This window comes from Manacus candei, unplaced genomic scaffold, assembly GCF_025592945.1.
Source record: "Manacus candei isolate 608988 ecotype Guabito, Panama unplaced genomic scaffold, ASM2559294v1 h1tg000114l, whole genome shotgun sequence".
In the NCBI taxonomy this organism is placed as follows: Eukaryota; Metazoa; Chordata; class Aves; order Passeriformes; family Pipridae; genus Manacus; species Manacus candei.
In genome coordinates, this window is record NW_026138162.1 from 2,419,980 (window position 1) to 2,443,228 (window position 23,249).

The 23,249-nt window shown below is 34.6% G+C and overlaps 1 protein-coding gene across 8 annotated transcripts in view; it reads right to left on the minus strand.

The window, feature by feature from the left end:
- Positions 1-22,993, minus strand: part of LRRIQ1 (leucine rich repeats and IQ motif containing 1) — a 110,874-nt gene extending 87,881 nt beyond the window's left edge. For 4 of the 8 annotated variants that reach the window (XM_051770026.1, XM_051770030.1, XM_051770031.1 and 1 more), the window contains exons 1-13: positions 22,209-22,387; positions 21,560-21,722; positions 20,250-20,361; positions 19,218-19,288; positions 17,923-18,025; positions 17,035-17,240; positions 15,024-15,098; positions 13,625-14,836; positions 12,661-12,813; positions 11,343-11,493; positions 7,229-7,422; positions 6,199-6,326; positions 80-153 (exon numbers count right to left, since the gene is read on the minus strand). In XM_051770026.1, the coding sequence (XP_051625986.1) occupies positions 80-153; positions 6,199-6,326; positions 7,229-7,422; positions 11,343-11,493; positions 12,661-12,813; positions 13,625-14,836; positions 15,024-15,098; positions 17,035-17,240; positions 17,923-18,025; positions 19,218-19,288; positions 20,250-20,361; positions 21,560-21,688 (2,608 nt within the window). In that variant the 5' untranslated portion in view covers positions 21,689-21,722; positions 22,209-22,387. Of the gene's footprint in view, positions 1-79; positions 154-6,198; positions 6,327-7,228; positions 7,423-11,342; positions 11,494-12,660; positions 12,814-13,624; positions 14,837-15,023; positions 15,099-17,034; positions 17,241-17,922; positions 18,026-19,217; positions 19,289-20,249; positions 20,362-21,559; positions 21,723-22,208; positions 22,389-22,544 lie in introns of those variants that run through there. The other 4 variants (XM_051770028.1, XM_051770027.1, XM_051770024.1 and 1 more) reach the window with 2 other exon arrangements.
- Positions 22,994-23,249: the final 256 nt, after the last annotated feature.

Consider the following 23,249-nt stretch of genomic DNA (forward strand, 5'->3'; position numbering starts at 1 on the left):
GTCCCATTCAAATCAGTTTATAATTTAACTAAGAAATTCTTGTTTAGATGGTGCTTTATGGTGTTTTTATACAACTCACCTGACAAGCAGTTATTTTTGATATTCAGCTTTTCCAAAGATACAAATGAATTTAAAGGCACAAGCTCAGTTAATCTAAGAACAAAATAGAAGAGAATTTTTTTAATTAAATAAAACAGCAGTTCATAAACAGGAAGGCACCAGAATCTTTTACAGTTATGACAATTTACTTATTTACATAAGAAAATGCTCATTTAGCTATCCAAGGTGCTAGAACTAATTACTGAAATGTTAACTTGAAAGTATTTCTTAGTCTTCTCAGTAGCTCATTATTTAATATTTTCTCATTAATGTTTTGTTTCATCTGGTAAATATTACATTGTCTGTCTTGTATTTAATGCTGAAGATCTGAAGTCTTGTAAAATTTACATAACTCAATTGGCTTTTCTTTAGGCTCCATAACTAGAATGGAACTAACAGAAGGTCTTATTTATGGAGAAATAAAATCTGCTTGTCTTCTTTCCTCTTCCTTCATTTCTCATTGCTCAAACTTCTTATCAGTTTGTTTCTCTTCTCCACTCGGTACATTACTTCCTAGATCCTAAAACTAACAAAATTGTTGTCACAGCTGTTTTTTTAACAGGTCAAGGCTGCACTATTCTGTAATACATTTTTAGTGCTTCCTCCGTCTTACTACTTCTGTAAGATGGTGTCACATAGGTGCTAATTATACAGAGTAATGGAATTGCTCTTGTGTTATCAGAGCTTTTCTTGTGCAATAGAGCAGCAAAGTAGTACAAAAGACAGGACAAAATTCTTATTTGTAGTATTCAAGAGTAAATGTAAAGAAACTGAGCTGACATTTATCTATACAAATTATTTGGGATTGTAAGATGTGTATGATCACTGCAACTAAAGAATTAATGCCCAGTGTCTTTACTTACAAACTTGCACTGGTGCCGGAATGTTGAATGGTTCATTCAGCTGCCAGGCTATTGCCAAATATCACCATTCAAATTAAAGTTTATTTTGATTTATGTTAAATATGAAAGAGGGAGGAAAAGTTAAAATCAAGATGCAAGAAACCCCAACTATCAACTAAAACTCGAATGTTTATGTAGAGCACATACTACATCAACTGTATGTATCTTTTTTAAAGATACACATTTCAGTAACATGTTTCATCCCTGTAAGGACAAGGCCCTAGCACAAAGAATGGTAACAGAAATGGTAATGCATGTGGTCAGCTTGTGAATGTTAATTTTCATAGAAAGTAGTATTTTCTGAAGGTGTAATGCCTTTGAAAGGTGTAAGTCAGAATTCTTTTTGCCAGAAACACGACCCTCCAAAAAAATGAAACCCACTCACTCCATAAACTTAAAATTGTTCAGAGCCAAAAATGCTTATTAGTTCCTGAAATGTGTGACTATGTCATGTTTCTGCCACAGGCTTTACAACTGAAAGACAGAGTTGAATCTTACTCTGGTACACTGGTTACGGACCAAATCTTGGTTGCAGGTTCTTTATTCTTATTGAAAATATAACCAAACGCAAACCAAAAAAAAAATAATTTCCACTTTCAGTTGACAAGTATTTCTATAAAATGACATAATATTTTAAGAGTAAACAGAGAAACAGATAGAAAGACAATTGAGTACATGCCACTATACTTCCTTTTTTTTCCTCAAACTACATTGTAAAGTTGTCCTCATTCTAGTCCTACTTAGTTCTATTACATTCCTGCCATGGAAGTTTTCCATGGAATCAAATAAATACAAAGAAAGTATTAACTCTAAAAAGCATAAAGCACTATACTTAGATCTGTACATAGTTCTACAAATTTTCATGATCAGTCAATAGTACATAAATATATTTAATATCTGACACAAATATTATCATAGATATTACTGGATAACAGTATGGTTGCAAATCCATGTCTCAGATTATAGATTCACATATTCAGAAGTATCTAGAAAAATAAATGTCATATCTTGCATCAGGGACAAAAAATAATACAGGTTTATTTTACTTATAGTGAGTGAGTTCTCTGGATCTTTATCAGTATATGCTGTAGTGAATTAGAAATTGTCTGTCGGACTGTCCTTGCCTGCCGGTGGCATTAAGAGAGTTAAAACGTTTCCTCGTCATTCTATAGCTTTTCCCTTTACTGACATTCTTTGTTAATTTTTTTCCTAAGAAAATTCAAACCAGAAAGACAAAGGACATTACTGAAAACTTAATACTACTTGACCTTGTCACATTAGCCCTGGGCATAAGAGATATAAATTACAAAGAAGACACAAAAGTAAAAGATATTCATAAAAAAGCAAGCTATAGCTTCCTCTTTCTGCTCTCATTTAAGGCTCTAGTGGAATGAGGCATTGCCACATAAACTACATAAACTCTATGTCAGAAAACAAGGTTTAAGAATAGTTGCAAGTATGCATCAGAGAAAATAGAGATTGCTTTTCTGAACACTAATAGCAGTTACTGCTCAAGATTGTCTAAATCCTGCTGTGCATCTGCTTTTCCCCAGAAAAATTATCTTAATGTTAATGAGCAGTTGGCAGGAAGAAGGGCAAAATAATTAAAATAAATTTATCTTAATCTAGACCTTTAAGTAAAGCTGATATTTATTTTTCATTCATTAAATTAAAAACAGTTTAGGTTGCAATATTCGCCATATTTATGACTAGCAATCACATAGAATATAGGAAACTTGTCAGTTAGCCCCTTGCTTCTTGAATACTCTAGTAGACAGTACTTCAAGTATATTACCCATGATGTCACATTCTTAAAGATAAACTTATCACCAGCAAAGAATTACTGAAAAACATAAAAAAAATCTTGAATGGTAAGGATAGCATGGGAAAAATCACTGTAATTAAGTATAACTTTTTCATGACTGACTTATTTCGACATCTAATGACACTTAGATTTATTATGATGACTCTGGAAAAGTGGTCAAATTCTCCAAATATTAATCACAGTGAGTTCATCTCTTACATCTGAGAAATTAGGTGAAAAACATAGATTCCATATATATTTAATTAAAGAGAACAATATGCACTAAGAATGAACTGAACAGACTTTTTAGCATTTCTAACATAAGCATTTTAAGAATAGTATAAATCTAGTTGCAAAATCATGGGAGCAATATTGTCTACAAGATTCAGGCCCAACCAGTTTTCCCCAAAAAAGAGGAACTTTTGCAGATGACTCCATTTTTTTAAATATTAAATTTTTATCTATCTCACTTAGATTACTTTAATGAAAAGCAAGAGATAGCAAAAAAAGAACATTGCCATATTAATGTCATACTAAGACAATAGTAAGAGGGTTTGGGTCTATTTCCAAGTTGAAAAAAAATAGCTACTTAAACAGCACATTGATTTAGTGTCTCACTGTAAAACTTTTAAATGAAAAAGACATTAACAAGCAAGCTATATAATTAAGTGGATTACACGCAAATATAAATGCCACATGAAGTCCTAACACATATTAAATATTCATTAATTTTAGTCGCAGACACAAATTTTTCTCTCCTACACCTAAATCTTTATCCACAACAGAAGAATAAAGAAAATGCCCCTTTTTAAACTAACTTAACAGTTGTGTTCTCCAGCTGCTATAAAATAGAGCAAGGATCTTATAGTCCCAATTCTGCAGTAACCATGTTGAAAGGATATTCATCATTGTCTTTGGTCAATCGCACATTGATCAAGAATATGCTTTGTATGTGAAAACCACATGAAAACACTTAATAAAAGCAGAAGTGATGAAATAGCTGTCATTTTTATATTTGAAGGAGTTAATCGCTATCTGTTATAATTCCTTGTTAGATTGTAGGTATAAAACAATTACACTTTGGAGTTTTATCTTTGACGACTTCTGGTTTATGATGCAAATAAAGCATCTCAGGAATAAAAAAGTCCTGTAAACTAGTGTAAAAATTTTCTTTTCACAGTACTTCACTTTTAGAAAGAATACAGATTCATAGCATTACCATTATATGGTTTCCTGCAAACAGTAAAAAGGAAATGGCACTCAGTGCACACTTGGAAAAAATTCACAAAATTGCACTAGCTGTACGATAAAAGAAAAGAAACAGCTTTTATTTCAACAGCTTACTCCATTACATTCACTGTTTCTATAGAACATCAAGTTACTTAGGTTATAGCACACACATATGGAGCTGCTTAAAAGTGTACATAAAGTGAGTGTACCAGAGCAGGCTACTGAAATGCCAGGAATTTTGAGGCTTTTAATATGAATTTAAGGCTATCCTGTCCTGTTTGTCACAAAGATCTGAGACAAGGTATAGATACATCAAGGAAAGAAAGGGAACTTTTTGGGAAGGAGATGTATGTTTATCTTCAGCACATCCAGTGTGTTGATGCAAAAATACGTGCTTTTTCCCAGTGCAGCAGAAGAAATTCAGTGAACCAAACACTGCATCTCAGCTTGGCTACTGGAAAACCAGAGCAAGCACGATAATGGACATTAAAAACTGTAAGAACACGGTATAGGCAAGTGACATAAGGCACAACCACATGGTCAATACAGCACAGCCCAGATCAAGAGGCGGCATTCAAGCTAAGCCTGAGACCATGCTCACCAGTCCCTAGCAGGTCCATGAGGTCTCCAAGGAGTTTTGCAAACACTTTATTACAGGATAGTTACACTGGAGGAAGAGGAGGAAACTACAAGAATATAGAGTAGTGTTATTGTGTGTTCCACAAAAAACCTAAACACAACAAGGGAGGGGGGGGGGGAAGCAAAGAACATGAATTAAATCAGTGTGTGCGATTCAAAATCTAACACGTAACAAATAATGCTCTTGTCAATCACAGGCAGGAGGTACCTTCTCCAAACTCCAAAAGAATTACTAAGAGACAGAATACTAAACCCTAAAAGCCCAGGTAGGAACTTGAAGATTAGATTCTGTAGGTATTATATTTACCTGTGGTACTCTATATAAAGAGTAATTCACAATAGATGATATGAAAACAACTTGAAAAGTTACATAAAAAATGTACGTTGTATATACTTAAATAATATTCATTTTCCATGAAGGACATTCCTTATAAGAACAGGACTCAATCTTATAGATCTTTTCTCCCACAGGCTTCCAGATGCAATTGGCCCTGCTGAACTAAATGTCACATAGGATGGGATTCATGTGGTCAAATGTAGACACCTACATACGAGCTGGTCATTTTGTCTCTGTTAACAGTCAATGAAGATGAACAGGCACTTGTAGGGTATGATTAGTCTCAAAGCAAACAACTAAAAATGGCAGATGAATGATCCTTTAAAAACCTCTCCTCCTCACTAACAGGAGAGTAAGTGATTAGTTCAAAGTGTATACTCTGTATATGGTATGTAACAGAGTATATTCTACTTGTTTAGCTGAGATAAATCTTGTTCAAAGCAAGTGTAGAAAAATAATTTATATTAATTTAAAATTCATTTTACTTCTAACACACTGTAAATTATAATAAATGTTTCTTATTTTTTTAGCAGAATTTAAATTGAGAAAAGGGGATAGGGAAAATAAAAATGTTGACTCCAGGATATCTGGTCATTCTAACTCTAAAGATGTATAGATTAGCTTAGAAAACAAACAGAAAGCTAATTACAGAGTACTTGAGTCCATGATGTAGTTTTATGCCTCTTGTCTTGATCTTTCTTTATTTTATACCTTTCAAACTGAACCATAAGAGTGAAAACATACTTATTTTGGAGGGCATTAACATATGTATGTAAAATAAAAAACATTCTTATTTGTCCTTTCTAACTCTAGTACTTGCACTTAACTTAGCCTTCCAAGTCTGTTTTGAATAAGCTAGCTGTGAAATAGGAGGTTTGACAGACATACTCAAGAAACAATTGCTAAAGAAAGAAAAAACCCCACCATGGTTTTAACGATGCCACAGCGCTCAAAAAATATTTTCACATAGCATCTAAAAGAAAAAAAATTAATTTCATAGTTAAAACTGTTTCAAATTTTCTTAGCTAGAGCTAGTCAAAGTAATTCCATGCCAACCACGTATTTCAAAGAATATCTCAAAGATAGTAAAATTTCAGCCACATTGATAATGAGACTTTTCAGACAAGTGTTATGTTAGCAAATTCCTCTCTATCAGTTTTGTACATGGAAGAAGGTTTCTTGCTTACCTATTTTGAGACAGAAAAAGAATCTGCAATAGAGGTAGCCAATAAAAAGAAAGCATTCTCACAGCAGAAATGCTATTGTCATCCAAATATAGTTCTCTTAGGAGAACATGATTTTCCAGTCTTGGAAGCTAAACAAAAAGAGATGGTTATATAAAATTAATATAAATCAGAGAAACAACAATGAAATGCATACCAGATGCTTTTCATAAATCATTACTAAATACAAGCAAAACTCACATTTTGGATATATGTATCCTTTCCTTAATATGTATGTACCAGTTGTCACACATAATCTCTACATATTGGATGGTATTTTTTAATGTCTTCTAACAAGTTTGAATAGTCAATATAAATTAATTTTAAAAAAAAGGTCAAGAGCCCAAGAGTCACAATCTTACTATTTTATTCATGTAGTTATTTGCTGCCTATCAATGATGGTTTTCCTCTCCCAAATTCATAAGAACATAATTGTCAGTAAATATGATTAAGTGCAGAGTTAGCAAACAATTTTCCTATTTTAAATGCTGCAGTATTTAAATATCAAGTCTTGGAGAATCAACATACATCAAATCAGCCTGATTTTTATCGGGCTGATAATAATGATATTATTATCATTACATATAAGTAATGATAAAAAGTAATTACTTGCACATAATGACAATTATATCATTATTATCAGCCTGATATAATTATCTTATTATTATAACATTATGTATAAGTAGATAATAATATTTTGTTACATTTTAAACAAAAACCAGACTCAAATAAAAAAACCCTGAAGGATAGACACTATAAGCAAAGGACAAACCATAATTATTGAGGGGTCGATTATTCCAAGGACTTAGGAGTAAGAAAATACTTAACCGCTAACCATGTGTATATCAGAAAAATTTCCCTCTAAGGAGGGAAAAAAAAAGTTACCAAAGAGCATGAAAAATCCCACACCAATCAAAGAGCACATGATCAGAATGCTGAAAATATGACTGTTAACAAAAATGTTAACAATAGCCACTAAATCCAAAGCTTTTACCTCCTGGAGATTATTGCCTTGCAACTTCAGAACTTGAAGTAGGCCACAATTCTCAATGTCTTCAACTTGTGTGAGATGATTAAAAGAGCAGTCTAGGTAAATGAGAGTAGGTACCTCACAAAGACCTTTTGTGCTGATTAACTGATTATGGTCCACAGTTAATTGCTGAAGATTTTTCAGTGACTTCAGACCACCTGAAAATTGAAGATTTAAGCCACAATCAAATAAAAACCTGTTTGTTGTATTTCAAGTATTAAAAAACCTCGGAACTTTCTGTATATTATCTGTAGTAACAATTAAGATTAGTTCTCTATAATGTTTAAAAAGAATTACTGCATTTTGACCCTATCAAATATACAATGCATACAATTAATAAATTTCTGATCCTGTTAATCAATCAATAATAACAGGTCATAATCTCTTTAGTACTTCTGTTGGATGAGAGCATTCTTTTAGCAATAAACCGTGTTTACTATGCTTTAACCACTTTATAACTGCTCTGAACTCTGTGAATACTAACAGCCCATTTAAAACCATCCACCAGAATGAAAATACTATATTTTAAAGTTAATTTTCATAATTTCATTTTTGTTTTTGTTTTTGTTTTTAAATGTATCAGCAAGGTTAGAAAAAAATTGTGTTAAAACTTAGGCCATCACCAGCTCGATTATTAAAGTTCATCTTGTTTAAGGAATTATGTCATAAAATATTTTTAATGAAGAAATTTATAAAGACAATTTAGTGCCTTTAAGAATAAAGCTATACTACTATAGCCATTATACTCTCAACAAATTTACTCCTGCCAGTTAGTCTAAAGAGTAAGAATGTGTGTGATGTCTACCCAAAAAGCAAAAGAAAAAGTTCCCATCAACATCTGTTTGTTTCACAGAATGTTACCCAAATCATCCTCCTCCAACAGCAGAAATGACACTGTCTTTCCATGTTAGATGTTCTGCAGTGGCACTGATGCATCTGACTTACTATAGGTCCAAGCAGCTTTTCGGTATCTCTGGAGTAAAACTGCTTTGAAGGGACACCCTTCAGAAAAGGTATCTAAAATTAGGAATTTCTGAGTTTACTTTTCTTTCATGTATTCTTCACAGGATTATTTGAGGGAATACTTTATCTCATCTCTATCTCAAAACATCCCAAGTTCCCACAAGGAAGTTGAGTGAGCTTTACAGCAGTTAATTACTTTGTGATTGTCCTCTGAAAACAAACTGGATTATGAAATCAGAGATTAGTTTTCACCACAGAGTACTGAGAACAGAGAAGAGGATTTAAAAATGAAAAAAAAATGATTAGGAGAAATATAAAGTAAAAAATTAAATACCAAAACTAGCAGTACATTTTAAAAATCCCAAATATAGACCTTCAAGTAATTTTAATTTAAAAATGGAAAGCACCTAGTGAAAAAAATACAATTGTCTGATATTAAAGCGATAGCATACTAAATATAACAAAAATATCCCATAATTTAACTTCAAAACTGTGCTTCAGGAAATAAATATACAATTTTTTAATTATTCTGAAAGAATTTCAGACATGCCCATGCCATACTATCTTGACTGCAAGATCCTGGTCTGTAGTTTTCTTTTATGCTTGGATAAAAATTAAAAAGGAACCAGCACCATCTAGCGGTTTCAAAACACTTCTGTTTCAGAGTATGTTAACAGCTCCCAAGACCTCCTCCTAAGAGGAATCCTTAAATCTCCACTTTTCAATTACCACCATTGCAGTACTAGAAACTTTAAAAGCACTGTATGAGCCTGGAGTGGGACAGAGGGGAGAGACTGAACACAGAGTAAGAAAAGGCAAGGAGGTAATACAGGATCTGGAAATTTCCTATTCTACATGGGGCACAAAGCACCTATTTTACATCTTCTCCTCATCTGAGTGTTATTTGGAACAGACAGGTCAAAGCTACATACAACAAGATCACAGTCCAACAAAGACATACAGAAGAAAGAAAAATATAATACGAACAGATGGTATTTTAATGTTTCTTTTGCCCCCATGCAAAATTAAATATAAGCATGAAGGTCTTCTGCATATTTCCAGAAGATATTGTCTGTTTTACATATGATGCATCAAACAACAGCTATAGTACTGTAAAGGAAAAGCATTTTGTTGACAAACATATGGTTTAAGCAAAATTTGAGGAGAACCTTTATATAAGTAGCTCTTAACAATTTGAAAAGTGCAGCTGGAATCTGTTAGCTAGGGATTCTATCTTAGCTACTGATGCAGTTCTGAAGTCACTTCTATGTGTGACAAAGGCGAATGATAAAAGCTGACAGTGAACATAAATATGAAAAAAAGCACATAAGAAACCTCAAACAACAAAACTAAAACTGAAACGTGTTTGATTTAAAAAATAAAAAATCTTCTTTGTGCTGTCCTAAAAAGAGTAGATCCAAAGCAGCATTTATGACTATCCATGGTGATGCATTGCTATTTTTGAGCTGCAAGGATTTTAGCCAACATGCTATGGCAATATAGATACCCCATAGAAGCATATTCAATGATTCCAGTCAAAATGCTACTTTTTGCATAAGAAAACTTTTAAATAAAGCATTCATCTTCCAAATACAAACATACGCACCAAACTTCAGTGTATTGCTGCCACAATTACTTAATTTGCAATTGTGTATTCTTAAGTCGAAAAGCATAATTGAGACTATTTCTCTCAGTGATACTTTTAAGGGGTTGCTGGTAATTCTAATTTTTCCCCTACTGATGCTATACTTCAATGAGAGGAGTTAAAAATAGAAATCATATTATGCTAGACGTTTCCGACAATAAATTATTAAAACTTAAGTATTACAAACATAAATAAGCCTTACTGCACAGTACTGCAGCTTCCAAAATTGCCAAGGGACATCCTGCAAGATTTACAGATGTAAGGGATATGCTAACTTCTTAAACCCCATAAATCCATTTTTGTGTATTCTATGCAACTACTCACAACCAGTATGTTATTGTGTGAAATAAATCCTGTATTATGCATCTGTTTTAACCAAGCATCCTCAAAGCAATTCTGGAGAGGAGAAAAACAGATTTCAAGATGACTTTTGCGAACATTTATTTACCCATTTAAGTTTGTTAGAGACTTGGTAACTGCAGCAGTGCACTGCACAAAAGAGAAAGTACAAGAGGATTTTACTCCACTTGGCCTGTACAAAGATACTACACACAGATGCCACATTCTTAAATGTCATCCATTAATACTACGTAATTCTTACAGTATTGCAGACATTTTTATCAAATTAAATAAATCTGCATAAGAACTTATCAAGCAATATTTGCCACAAGGATACAGATATAGATTTTTAAGCATTTTATTTTACTGTTTCTCATTAGTGTACGGATATGTTTTTACAGTAAACATTGATTTCCCAGCACTTGGATTCTTAGGTATCTTCATGAATATTAATATTTGCACATCTTAGCAAAAAATATTGAAAATATCAACATTAAAGCCTCTACATCTACAGATTTTTTTTACACTTTCCTATTTCCTGTTTTCTTTGCCCTTGTCATTTATCATGGAATTGCATTATCCATGTTCATACTGTTCCAGTCTAATTTTTTTTTTAACGGTGGAAACTATTTCTTTATATAAATGTCTTATGTGAATGTGTTTCACCTATAAGCTTAATAATTTTATTAAATTATTTTCCTGCTGTCCAGCAGACTCAGACAGACAACACGATTTCTACATAACTACTTACTGTGTCAGTCAGGAACATATTGGAATTCTCTGCAGTTGCAAGGCTAGGGTTTACATTCATTATGTCTGTAGATAAACTGAACTCAGGCTACTCACATATTCCAGTTGAGTTAGTGCAGATAATATTAGTGGCCATTCTAGAAAGATTTTAATTCTCTTTGGTTGACAATAGCCAACCTGGTAGATGGAATACATGGCAATAGCTAAGCCATACTACAAATATATGTGAAGATAAGAATGCTTTAAAATGAAGGTTTTTTTCTAAATCTATCTCCTCGCTCTCCTTGGGCTTAGCAGTTGACTGGCTCTGAATCCAAGGGGAATATTAATTCTGAATATAAACTGCATGAATAGTTATACAAATTGGAATAATTTTCTTACCAAATCGAGTGATTCTATTGTAGGAAAGTTCAAGATTTTGAAGATTTTTGCAGCCATCTAAGCCACAAACTGATGAAAGATGGTTCTTACTCAGAATGAGAATACAAAGATTTTCTAGATTTTCACAGTCAATTATCTGAATGTTGTTCTCCTGCAATAAAAGAAAATGAGCATATTAAATAGCATCTGAAGTGAAATAGCAGTAAAAATATGGCAGATTGCCATCATTGCTTATTTTTATTCTAAACATCTACCTAGGAGTAAGGGTATCTGTTTTTTCCATTAGGAAAATAAAATGATGAGTCACAGAAATTGCCTTTTGTGTCCTGTTGGAATAGAATAAAAATATCTTTTGAACTTCATTCTGGCTCTGAAAAAGCCCAGAAGTTGGAACAAAAAGTGTGAAAGTTAAGGACAGAGTAGTCTTTTCCAGATGTGCTTTCCTAGCTTCCCAAATCCTGGGAGACTGAACTAAAAACTGCAAAGAAACCATCATATTTACTAGATGCTAATGAAGACCACTGTAATTTTGCTGGAATCCTATTTACTAATAGTGAAAGTCTGCATTTAGAGGTATTTTGGTCCCAAACATTAACAGTGTTCTAAGCTTATATTCTTCCCTCGAAAGATCTTGCTTTTTTAACATCCCCCTCCCCAGGTCATTTTAATAATGCCACCTCAAAATTTCTGTTTCACTAGTTGCTGTGCTTGGTCTTCTTCTTGTGAATTGGTGTTGTTAAAACCCATGAAATTAAAAATTTGAACAAAGTTGTTTCACGCAAATTTTCAAATTCTGGAATGAAGATGCATCACAGAGAAAATGTTTTCTTTAGTCATTAAACAAGGCCATGTAAGACACTGTGCAGCAGTGAATACCTAGACATTATGCCTCCAGTGTAACTCACTGTGCTGTTCCTTGTTAGTAATTTTAATTAATATTCGAGGTGTGTATTGCAAAGGACTCTTAATGCTACCTATTCCTGCTCAAGCTGAGCACCTGCTATGGTGAACAGCATCTGCCCACTCATGAATCAGAGAGACTGAGGTAACAGAGATCTATCACTGTGCCATACTAGCGCTAATCCTAGACTGATATTTTTGTAGTACAGTCAATTAATTTGCAGCATATAGTTTTTTGTTATATGCACTGCAAATCTGTTGATATAACTTTGTTCACATTTGGAAATACTTTGTTGATACTCCTATGGTCTTAAGGCACTATAAGTAATATACGGTTGGACACAACTATACAATCAACTAAGGAGCAAAACTGGTAGTTTTCCCCATGTTACAATAAAGAATCAAATATCCTTGGTACCTCCACATTGATATACTTAAGGTCTTTGCAGTTACTTAGTCCTTCCAGTGAAACTAGTCCACAGCGCCTCAGAGTCAAAACTTGAAGATTTGAACACTCAGATAACGTTGAGAGGCTACAAGCTGGCAAATCTTCAAGCATAAGTGTTGTAACCTACATGCATTTATTGATAAATAAAATTAATTTTTTATATATTGAACATTCATGGTACATCATCACATTATGGTCATTTTCATTAAGACAAAAAAGAGACCAAAACTAAAATCTACTAACGCTTTAGAAAATGCAAGCAACTTACGTTAATCTTTTTGTATAGGAAAGGATGAAAATGGTGGGGGTTATCTGTTGAATGGGAGAAGTTAGTATGAAAACAATTATCACAGTATCATAAATAATGAGTGTAAAAGAACAGACAACAATAGTTCAGACTAAAAATGTTTATAGTCAAGTATGTCATCTTAGAGTGGATAGTAAGATGAGAGCACAGAGCAAGCATACGGTGATAAGTTAGGAAGTGGTAAGAAAAAGAAGTCCTGGGAACCAGATGATCTTTATGGCAAAACACCACCTACAAGCTGATCAGTAATATCTTGCTTCTAGATCAGACTAGTCCTCTCAAAACTCTGAAGGGGCTAGTTGAGTAGGAGCTGAAATGTAGGCCTTCATACAAAGGCAAAACCTTGTTAATTTAGCAGACAATAGGAGCTCTTGCCTTTTACAGGCTTAAGACACTATCAATCATCTGAAGACTAATAACACACCAGTCTGCTCCATGACACTCACAGGAATTCAAAAGTCATTGTCATTGCCCTTATTCTGCACTTGGGCAAAGGAAGTCTCATAAGATCTACATCCTGATCAACAATAACCTCCTTCTCTTCCAAACAGCATTCTGCTGACATACCAAATTAAAAAAAAATTATATATAGTCTTCCATTTCATCCTAAATCTTCCACATAGTTACCTGCTGCAAGGTGCTCCAAGGGCCACTATGAATTATCTTTTCTGCACTTAATGGAGGCATCTTGCTAACTGAACTTTTCCTTGGTCGTTTTTTTATAGTTGCTTGTTTTCTTTGGTTTTCTTCATATATTTTAGACCAAGATTTACATGTGTTCATCCAGTTTATTCTCTTCTTTTCAATACTATCAGGAAAAATTAGTTTACTGGAATACTCTGCTACATCTTGAGTTTTGTCCCAGGTGTCTCTGACTTCCTCATTAGCATTTTCCACTAGACACACAGTTTTCTTCGTTGTTTCATACTGAGAAGATTGATCTTCAATTTCTCTATTACTAGTATTTGGTTGGACATCTGGTGGACTGCTGCATATGCAGTTTGCCTTATTTTCTACCATGTCATTAGCTCCAAAGTTAAGAGATTCATTCTTTGAAGTATGATTATTTGGAACTTCATTAAGATAGCTAGTTTGTGAGTAATTTTCTTCTATTTGTGTTACTGGATTCACATATATATTCTCATTATTTACCTGAGAAGAATGCTCCTTCTCAGAGCCTACCATACTTTGTGTTGGTGTCAAATTTCTTTCTACCGGAATCATCCAATTATTTGTTTCATCCATCATTTCAACACGTTTTTCTTTTTGTTGCTCCCCTTGCTTATTTAGTTCCTTATTCTTTTCTCTTATTACTTTTGTATTTTCTGTATGATTATAATTTTTTATGTCTTCCTTGTTATTTTCTCCACTTGCACTCATCACAGCTTTTACTGTCTTTTGTCCTGGTTTTGTCTGTTCTTCTCTTTTTATTTGCAGTTGCTTTTCTCTTTCCAGTCTCAGGTTTTCTTTCTTTTTCTCATATTCCTCATGCCTCTTCACCTGTTCCAAATATTCTTGTCTTTCAAGTTCTTCTTGTCTCTTTTTTCCCTCTTCTCTCTTAAGCCTATGTTCCTCCATTCGTCTCTTCAGTTTTTCCTCTCTTTCTTTCCTTTCTCTCTCTATTTCTTCTAGCATTTTCTGCTTCTTTCTCATTTCAGATTTCCATTCTTTTAAGATGGGAGCATATTTTTTATGGACTAAAAATGACCTAAATCTAGCTTGGATTTTCACAGCAGCTATATTCTGTTTTTCAGCCAATTGATGTCTCTCTTTTGCTTTCTGCTCTTCCAAGGCCTTTTTCTCCTCTTCCATTTGCAACTGTAGCTTCATGATCAATTCCTAGGCCAAAACAATTAAGATAGACTTCAACCACTTTTAAAATTATGTTGGCACATATTTATGGTGGTTGGTACATATTTATCATTAATAAACAGTATCTGGTATATTAACTGTTCCAGGATAACTTTTATTCTCAAATATATGACAGTAATCTCAGTCTTTTGACAAAAGCTCATTGTAACTTTACCTCTTGCTGCATCATTTTGTCTCTCCAAGCTTTTTTTTCTTTCTGTAGCTCATTTTCTATTGCAGCTTGGCGTTTCTGCACAACAAATTAACATAAATGAATATTGTACAAAACCTAGAACAACACAAAACACCCTCTCTCCAATCTCACCCATCTTCTTGACTTTCCAACAGTCCACTTTCGTGAATGCCTGAATTTAAATGAGAAACTCAGCTGTGTGTGGATTAAACTAAACAACAGGATACTTGCATCAGTAACGAAGATTTGGACATGTACTGAGAGATGCATATCTTCAGAGAGTTAGTGTCTCGGTACTGACCCAAACAACTGCCACCTTCCTTTTCCAAACTCTGTACTACTACGGAAGATGAAAACTACACTGACAAAACCATTCAAAGTATAGGTAGATAATAGAAACATATCTGAACAGCAGTATGAACAGTGTCTCTTTAATTGCACTGATAAGTAGTGATAATATCAAAATCTTTAGAATGGACATTTTGTTCAGTAAAGCTAAAGAAATTTTTTTCACTGAAATTGTTTCTCAATGGAAAATTGAAAGTTCACGTCTACTTTCTCACTATTTGCAAATAAATAGTATTTCCCTCTTTGCCCAAGATAGTCTCAATCAGAAAAAAAGAAATCTACACTATCTAGAATTACATCTGACTGAAAGTTAGCAGACAGTAACTAAAAAACAGAGGCTGATCTAGAACCACATGACTCCTGGTGGAACCAAGATATATCAGTATCAGCCAAATCAAACATAGAGAAGGATATGAAGAAAGTATAAACAAACTAGTACTTCCAACTTGGAGCATAAAGTCTCACAGGTTTCTAAGTACTGGTTTTGATAGATATTCAGAAGCAAGCAGTTCAGACAACAGGAGACTAGACATCTAGATCCTTCTGTAATGGGGGAAGATAGTCTCTGTCACCTCCAAAAAGAGTGCTCTAGCAACATCAATACCAAAGTGTCTAAAGGTTGCCATGCCCCACTTGGTCTAGAGGAAGAAAGCCGTTCTACACCCAAAAATGATTTGTGACACCAAAGAACCAAGGTGGCCTACCAATTTTGTGGCCTGTTGAAAAGAGAGCTATAGCAGACATTGAACTGGCCTTCAGAGATCAAAAAGGTCTTTTCACTTACTAAGCCCTTCCCTAATTTTGGTGACTTGAATAATCTTGCTAGGACCAAGATGCCCACTTTTTCAGAAAGCCACAAATTAGTTACCTGAAAATGTAGCGTTGATGTATCTCTCAAAACACAATTATTTAGGCTAAATAATAAAATGCCATGGCCTCACAAGTATAATATCTGAGTTACATTTCTTCATGCTCTTATACTCTTTTGTGGAGAGCTATCAAATTTTCTCATTCAGTATGCACCACAAGCTATAGCAAACAGCTTGACTAGATACTCTGAGAATGCAACCAGTCCACATGTTCTGTTGTGGCAGAACTCAGTAGATAAAACCTGAGTCAATTTCCCAGGTAAAGACAAGAAAAGGAAGTATTGTACCTTTTACCCAGATGGAGCACAGCGCCAGCATTGCTGAACTGAATGATTTTGGTTCCAATTACTGCACTTAAGTTTTTACATTTAAATGTGAAACTGAGGTGGGAGGTCCAAAGTAGGTAAGTTTTTTTTCTATTAATGCACAGTGACCATCTTTCATTTGTGATTATTTCAGCACATCTCTTATTCTCAGTACTTTGGCTGTTGCCATAATATAAAAACTTTGTAAGGGCAAAGCTTCAAGAATAATTTCACATTTAGCACAGCAAATTCACTTGCTGTTGATCAAAGCAGTAAACACATAAACCCCAATGGATTATACATAAATATGTCTTACAAATCACTTTGGTAAAACAAGTAATCACTTTGGTAAAACAAGTAGACAGATTTTAGAGCAGTCATACAGTGTGGGACAGTACTCTCTTTTTCACATTAGATCTTGAATTCAGATAGTCTAGATGGGAATGGATTGGTTTCAATATCATTAATTACCTTATGAAGAAGGTCTAGCTTTACTCTTTCAGCCTCAAATTGCTCCAGGTGCTGTACCCTTCTTGCGTGTTCTTCTTCATTTTGTTTTTCCCGTAATTCTCTCTCAGCCTTCCACTTTTTCCTCTTCTGATCTTCAAGCTCAAGTTCTTGTCTACACTTTTCTTCTACTTCATGATGAGCAAGGCTTATGCTCATTTCAAGACCAGCTATGAATTTGCAATCAACCAAGCAAACCTGCTTTTTAATTTTCTAATAAGCATTGGGGGACATTAAACAGTCTTATAGTACTTGACAAGGAAAGGATGCTGTGCTGATACAGCCAGCAATATATAGCCCCAAGGAAATCAGAACTACAGCATGAGTCCTTTGCATCAGGGATGTCTTATTATTATTTTGCACACTTACTGACTCTGCAACTATTATGCTTATTCTAACAATGCATATTGCAGGATTATACAAGATGTCTTCTGTGGCTATTAGTGAGGCTTTTACAACTCATACACTTCAGCTCAACTTATCCTAAAGCCACGGAAAAGGAAACATTCCCAGCCAATGTGACTACTAAAAAAAACCCCAAAGAAGCTATGGTCAAAGTAGAACCTGCTTAGTGCCTCCAATCTGGTTTACAATTTCTATTAATAATTATTTAAATAGTTTTTTGGGTGGTATTTTTTGATACAAATTCCTATGATGATTTTGTCATCCTGAAATGAGACAAAAGTACAGGTGTTTACTCATGTCCAATTCATCAAGTACCAAGCCCTGCTGTATAATGTAATGTGCAATTCTTTACAAAAAATGTTATGATACTTATGAAAACAGAAAAGCAAGAAATAGTGATATGATGCTAAAGATCAACTCAACCAAATGACTAATATGTTTGCTTACCTGTAAGTAAGTGGTCATCAGTGACCAGTTCATCACTGGTGGATTGACTATAACTAGGTGTTGTAGTAATCTGCAAGACTTCGTTTTCAATTTCAGACAGTATCTAATACAGTTTAATATTATTATAAAAGAACAAGAAACAAAATTTAAAAGCAGAACATTATAAAAATCTTCCAGAACATGGATAATCTTTTTATCGTATATGAAACTTACAACTGACTGGAATCCTCACACATTGATTAATGCAAACCTGTCAGTCAAACTATGGTTTTCTAGAGTAATAAATTTTGCAGTATTTCCCAAAACGCATAATATTTCTATGTGCTTTTTAAAATATACTTTACACTTTGACTTGGAAAAATGAATATTTTGCATTTGGGATTTATTTTACTTTCTGTGGAACCAAGCACTATATTTACACATTAATACTGTTATGCACATTGGGGAAGAACTAGTAACAGAGTAAATGTTTAAGAAGTCTGTTTCAAAATAATACTATGGACACAAAGATTGCTATATTTGTTTCATTGTTATTTACTGGCAAGTAATCTATTCCTGCTCATTTATCATTCATTCATCACATGTTTGGGGCATATACTAATATTTGTAATGCAGCTGAAGTCACATGAAGTAATCGTGCTGTCCTAAACAATGGTCTTCTGAGAAAAAAAGAAAGATGTTTGCAAGAGTGCTCACTAATAAAAGCCAGACGACAAATTAAAAGTTATTAAATTCAGTTTTATGTTTTTCTAAGAACTTCAGCGAGTTATTCAGCCAAATCCTATGAAAATATAGAACTGATGTTCATAACTCTTGCTTTGTCTTTGAAAGGCACAGACATTACTATGTCTACATTTTCTATTAAATTATGGAATATATTAGGATCAAGATTAATAGTAGCACATCTTCCTGATCATAAAAAAATAAGATTAGAGAAACTCAAAAGTGTTATCATACTATTCTTCAAATAATTAGCAATAAAGGATTATTCACTTTTATTTAATTTTGTTGATTTTTGTGCTCAGTATCTCAAGGATTGATACAGAGAATTTATTTTAAATTTTAAAGCTTATACAGATGGTGTATTACAGATGATGTCCCAGTTTTAAAGAGTTGTATATACAAACTCATCTTAATGCCTTATGAACACATTTATAGGTCTCCTTAGGAGGCCACCAAAGCAAGTGTAAGTTATCTAGATTATTTAATATTAATTTTGTCCACTATAAATATATATATATTTTTATATATATATATAGTCCACTATATATAAATATTGCATAAATAAAAAATACCTTTTCTTTAAATTGTTCTGGATCTTCATTTGATTCAGAAGTATGACAAGAAACTACTCCATAAATGTCATCTAAAGAAAAAATAAATATATAATTTAATTCACAGAGAGAATTAAATTATTACCAGTGCTCAGTTTTAGTCTGTACTCCTTAGTTACTCAATTTGTTTAAACTAAAATAAAGCTGGGGTTTTTTTCCTTTCCTTCTCCCCCAGTTTTACTTAAATATATGTGGGAATCATTTATCTACATTACAAGCAGCAAATATGTGTAACAGAAATACACACAATGGTACTGTAAGAATACAGTGATAGCAAATATGAAAGAGAATTCCACAGTATGGAGCACAGTAGAACATTTTCTGTGCAGAAAAATACAGTAGAACTTGTATGAAATAGGTCAAGAACTGACCAAGAACTATAAAAACAATGAAAAAGAGTAAGATTGCATTACAAAAAAAGGATAAAAAGAAACAGTCATCAAATATCTAAATTTATAGACAATATTGAACTTCTGTTCATGAAGACTATTGCACTAATGGAACAGACGATGCCAGCTCTCTGGCATATGAACTATGAGCTTGGCTGCAGTCACACAGCTGACAGTAATATTGTTCCCAATTACAAGGTCATTTATTTTAATGCTAGCTTTGGCATCTCTCAAGACAGACTTCAAACATATCCTATAGGGGTCAATTGTATCTGAACACTGAACTTCAGCTCCTACTGACTTCATTTTAGATTTTCATGAAGAGTCTGGGCCAGGTCCTGTTTCAGAGAGTGATCTTCCAACTTGCCTCCTTTAGCATTAGATCAATTTTTGAAAAGTTCAATTCATACCCAGATGTAAATTCTGGAAGATAGCGTTGCATGGTTTTATGCCTAGAGATTTTCAGCACGTGTTCAGAAGCTGACGGAATAGATTTCACAGCTTGCACTACCTAAAATTTTGCATTATTTTACTAATGATTTTTAGTCTAACTTCCACTGACAATACAAGGTGCACAAACATTTGAATTGTGATCCCTGCTTACTTGTAGTTTGTTCATCTTCTAAGTCTTGCAGTATAAGCTTTTCAGCATCTTGATTGCTGCTCTTGATAAAGTTTAAATAGGAGAGAACTGATTCTGGTAAGCCATCTGAAATCTAGAAAAACATGACCTTTGACATAAATTCTACATTTTCATCTCACAGGTCTGACAGAGGTAAATACTTGACATGTAAGAATGTAGACTCATTTTGGCTTCACCTATAAAGCATCGATGGAGATTTAATAGCAACTGCCACCAAAATTTTCCCCAATTTCTACACTCTTTCTATTGTCTTACCACCCACTGAACAATTAATAATTCTAATTTTAATTACATTCTAATCAAATTTTAGTAACTTATTTTTCACTGACATCAGAAACATGTTTCAATTAACATTGTGTTTATAACTGTGTTGGACCAAGAAGTTAAGGAAAAGGATGAGACAAAAATGAACAAATAACTATCATGCACAGGATCTTTTTCTTTAAAATGTTCTTTAAAAAATAAATTAATTTTAAATTTATTAATGTTTAAAGTATGTATGTAAATCCAATGCTTCAACTTTCTTTACTACATAGAAACCTTCTATTCAAAAGACTGTCTTTTCCTGCAAGAATTTGGGAAAATGGATTGCCTTCTCTCAGTTGTGCAAATTGTGGTGAACATTGCTGACATTCAGTATGTGAGTGCACAAACACCACATACTGCCTTTGTGTATCTTTATGTCATATCAAACATGTTTTATGGTCACATATGACCAATATTATCTACCCTAATATCCTACAAACCAATCCTTTTGCTATGAGTCCGAAAGATAATAATAGCTGAAAAGGATCCAAATAATTAATTGTATTTCAGAGGAAAATGATTCCCCAAAACAAGAAGTCTTCCAAAAAGAGGATTTGAATCACCCACTTAAATGAAATTAATATGTGTAAGTCTCATAAGGAATCTCATAAGACATTCTCCTGTAAGATTTTAAATACAGATTTCAATGAAGAATCATTGGTTTATTCATCCAGATTTAATCCACCTCTATAGCTTCGATCATATCTTCCAGCTCCAGAGGATTCTGAAACAAAATATCTGGGTCTGATTTTCTAACTTAAGCAGAATGCTGGTATTCATCTCTCTTATTGTCCTGTCACCACTGAAGGTTCACTCTCCATGATGCAATACTACCGAGACTACTTTACAGAAGAAATCCTCAGGTTAGATATGCCAGGAGTACGTTCATTCATCCTACATGATTCCCAATGCCAGCACTACTTTCAAGTAGCAACAGAAGCAGTTTTAGCTCATTGAGTACTTACTGTCTCACTGTCACTCAAGGGTTCATCTGATACCTCTGTGTCAGGATCATCTGCTTCAAAGGACGTAACGCTGATTCTGCCCAATTCAATTTCTATTTCTTTTTCAATTCCTTCAGTATTTTCTGACATTGTACTTTCCACAGTGTCTTATCTACTTTCAAAGCTACACAAAGAAAATAATACTTTTCATCACAGCATGAACAAAAATAAAGTCTTCACTTAGCCTACATTCATTCAGATGTATTTATTGAACAGTTGGCTTAAAACATGAACATCTCGCTCCATAACAACAAGCAAAAACAAGAAAAATATTACCTTGGGATAGGAGAGTCCCCCTCACACTACCACTCAAAATTTTGCAAATTTTATGAAATTTCAACATTAAAAACCTCTGCCTGCTCTCTACTGTTTGTGAACAGTATCAGTGCCATGACCTAAGATTCACAAGGAATTTTTTTCAGCCCTATAAGCTACCAAGGAGAAAAAAAGTTTTGAACAATAAATAAGTATTAACAATTACAAGATAAGACTAAGAATCCAAAAGCACTCATGGAAGTTTTAATGATGCAGAGAAATGGCACAACCCACAGAAGAACAAGACTTGTGGATGGATCCAGGCTAGAGGAAAACGGGTTCTCCGTCATCCCACCTCCCTCCTTGCTCAACCCGTGCCCCTTTTCAATCAAGGGACATGGGAGGCAGCCCAGATCCGCCCCATCTGAGGCAGCGAGCAGCTCCTGGTCCCTCGCTGACTCCTGCAGCAGGAGACAGAGCGAGCTAAGCGCACCTTAGCCGGGACGGCGTGAATCGGACCTGGCGAACTACAACTACACCTCCCAAAAGGAATCGCGGCGGGAGACAGCCCCGCCCACTGCCGCGTCCCGGGAGGAGCCGCCCCTTTGCATGCTGGGAGCTGTAGTCCATCCCTCCGGGCACCCACCGCCCTCCAGTCCTGCTTGTCTACTCCACACACCCACTCACTTACCGTTCATCCGAGCCTCTCTCGGAGCCCCCGCCTGCCCGGCCGCCTCCGGAGGTCGGCCAACCCTCCACTCTGAAAACCCGCGGCCGCCAACCGCGGCCGGTCAGGCGCTCCGTGCGGAGAACGAGACCCCGCCGCTGCGCCGCCGGGAGCGTCACCACGGCAACGGGAAACAGCGGTTCGGACGGACAGCGGGAGGAGCCAAACGTCGCCTGGAGCTGCCGTTTCCTGCAGGGGCGGGAGGCAGCGTCTCCCAGCGTCGAGAGGAGCTCCTCGCAGTGTTTTATTCGGTTTTTTGTGTTAGGTTTAGTTTGGTTTGGTTTTGGTTTTGGTTTTTTTTTTTTTGTTTGTGTTTTTTGCGTTCTTTAGTTGTTTGTGGTTTTTGTTTGTTTTTTTTTTAAGTAATAGACTGGAATTTAGTCTTCATAATAAATTGGAATAGGCAATTAATCGTGGGGAAAAAAAAAAAACCACAGACCAAAGACAAGTTGAAGGTGGATTAAAACACTGGGATTTTGCTTCCTGTTTGCCCAGAGAACTCCAGAGCCATGAAAAATGAAAACCCCCCAGACATGCCTTCTGTTGTCACACGCGGGGCCTCTGTCACGGCTTGGAAAGGCCAGTGTCCCACTGGCACTGGTAGCTCCGAGGTGGTCAGCCTGGCGAGGCAGGAGGGGTGCTCATGGAATCACTGAATGGTTTGGGTTG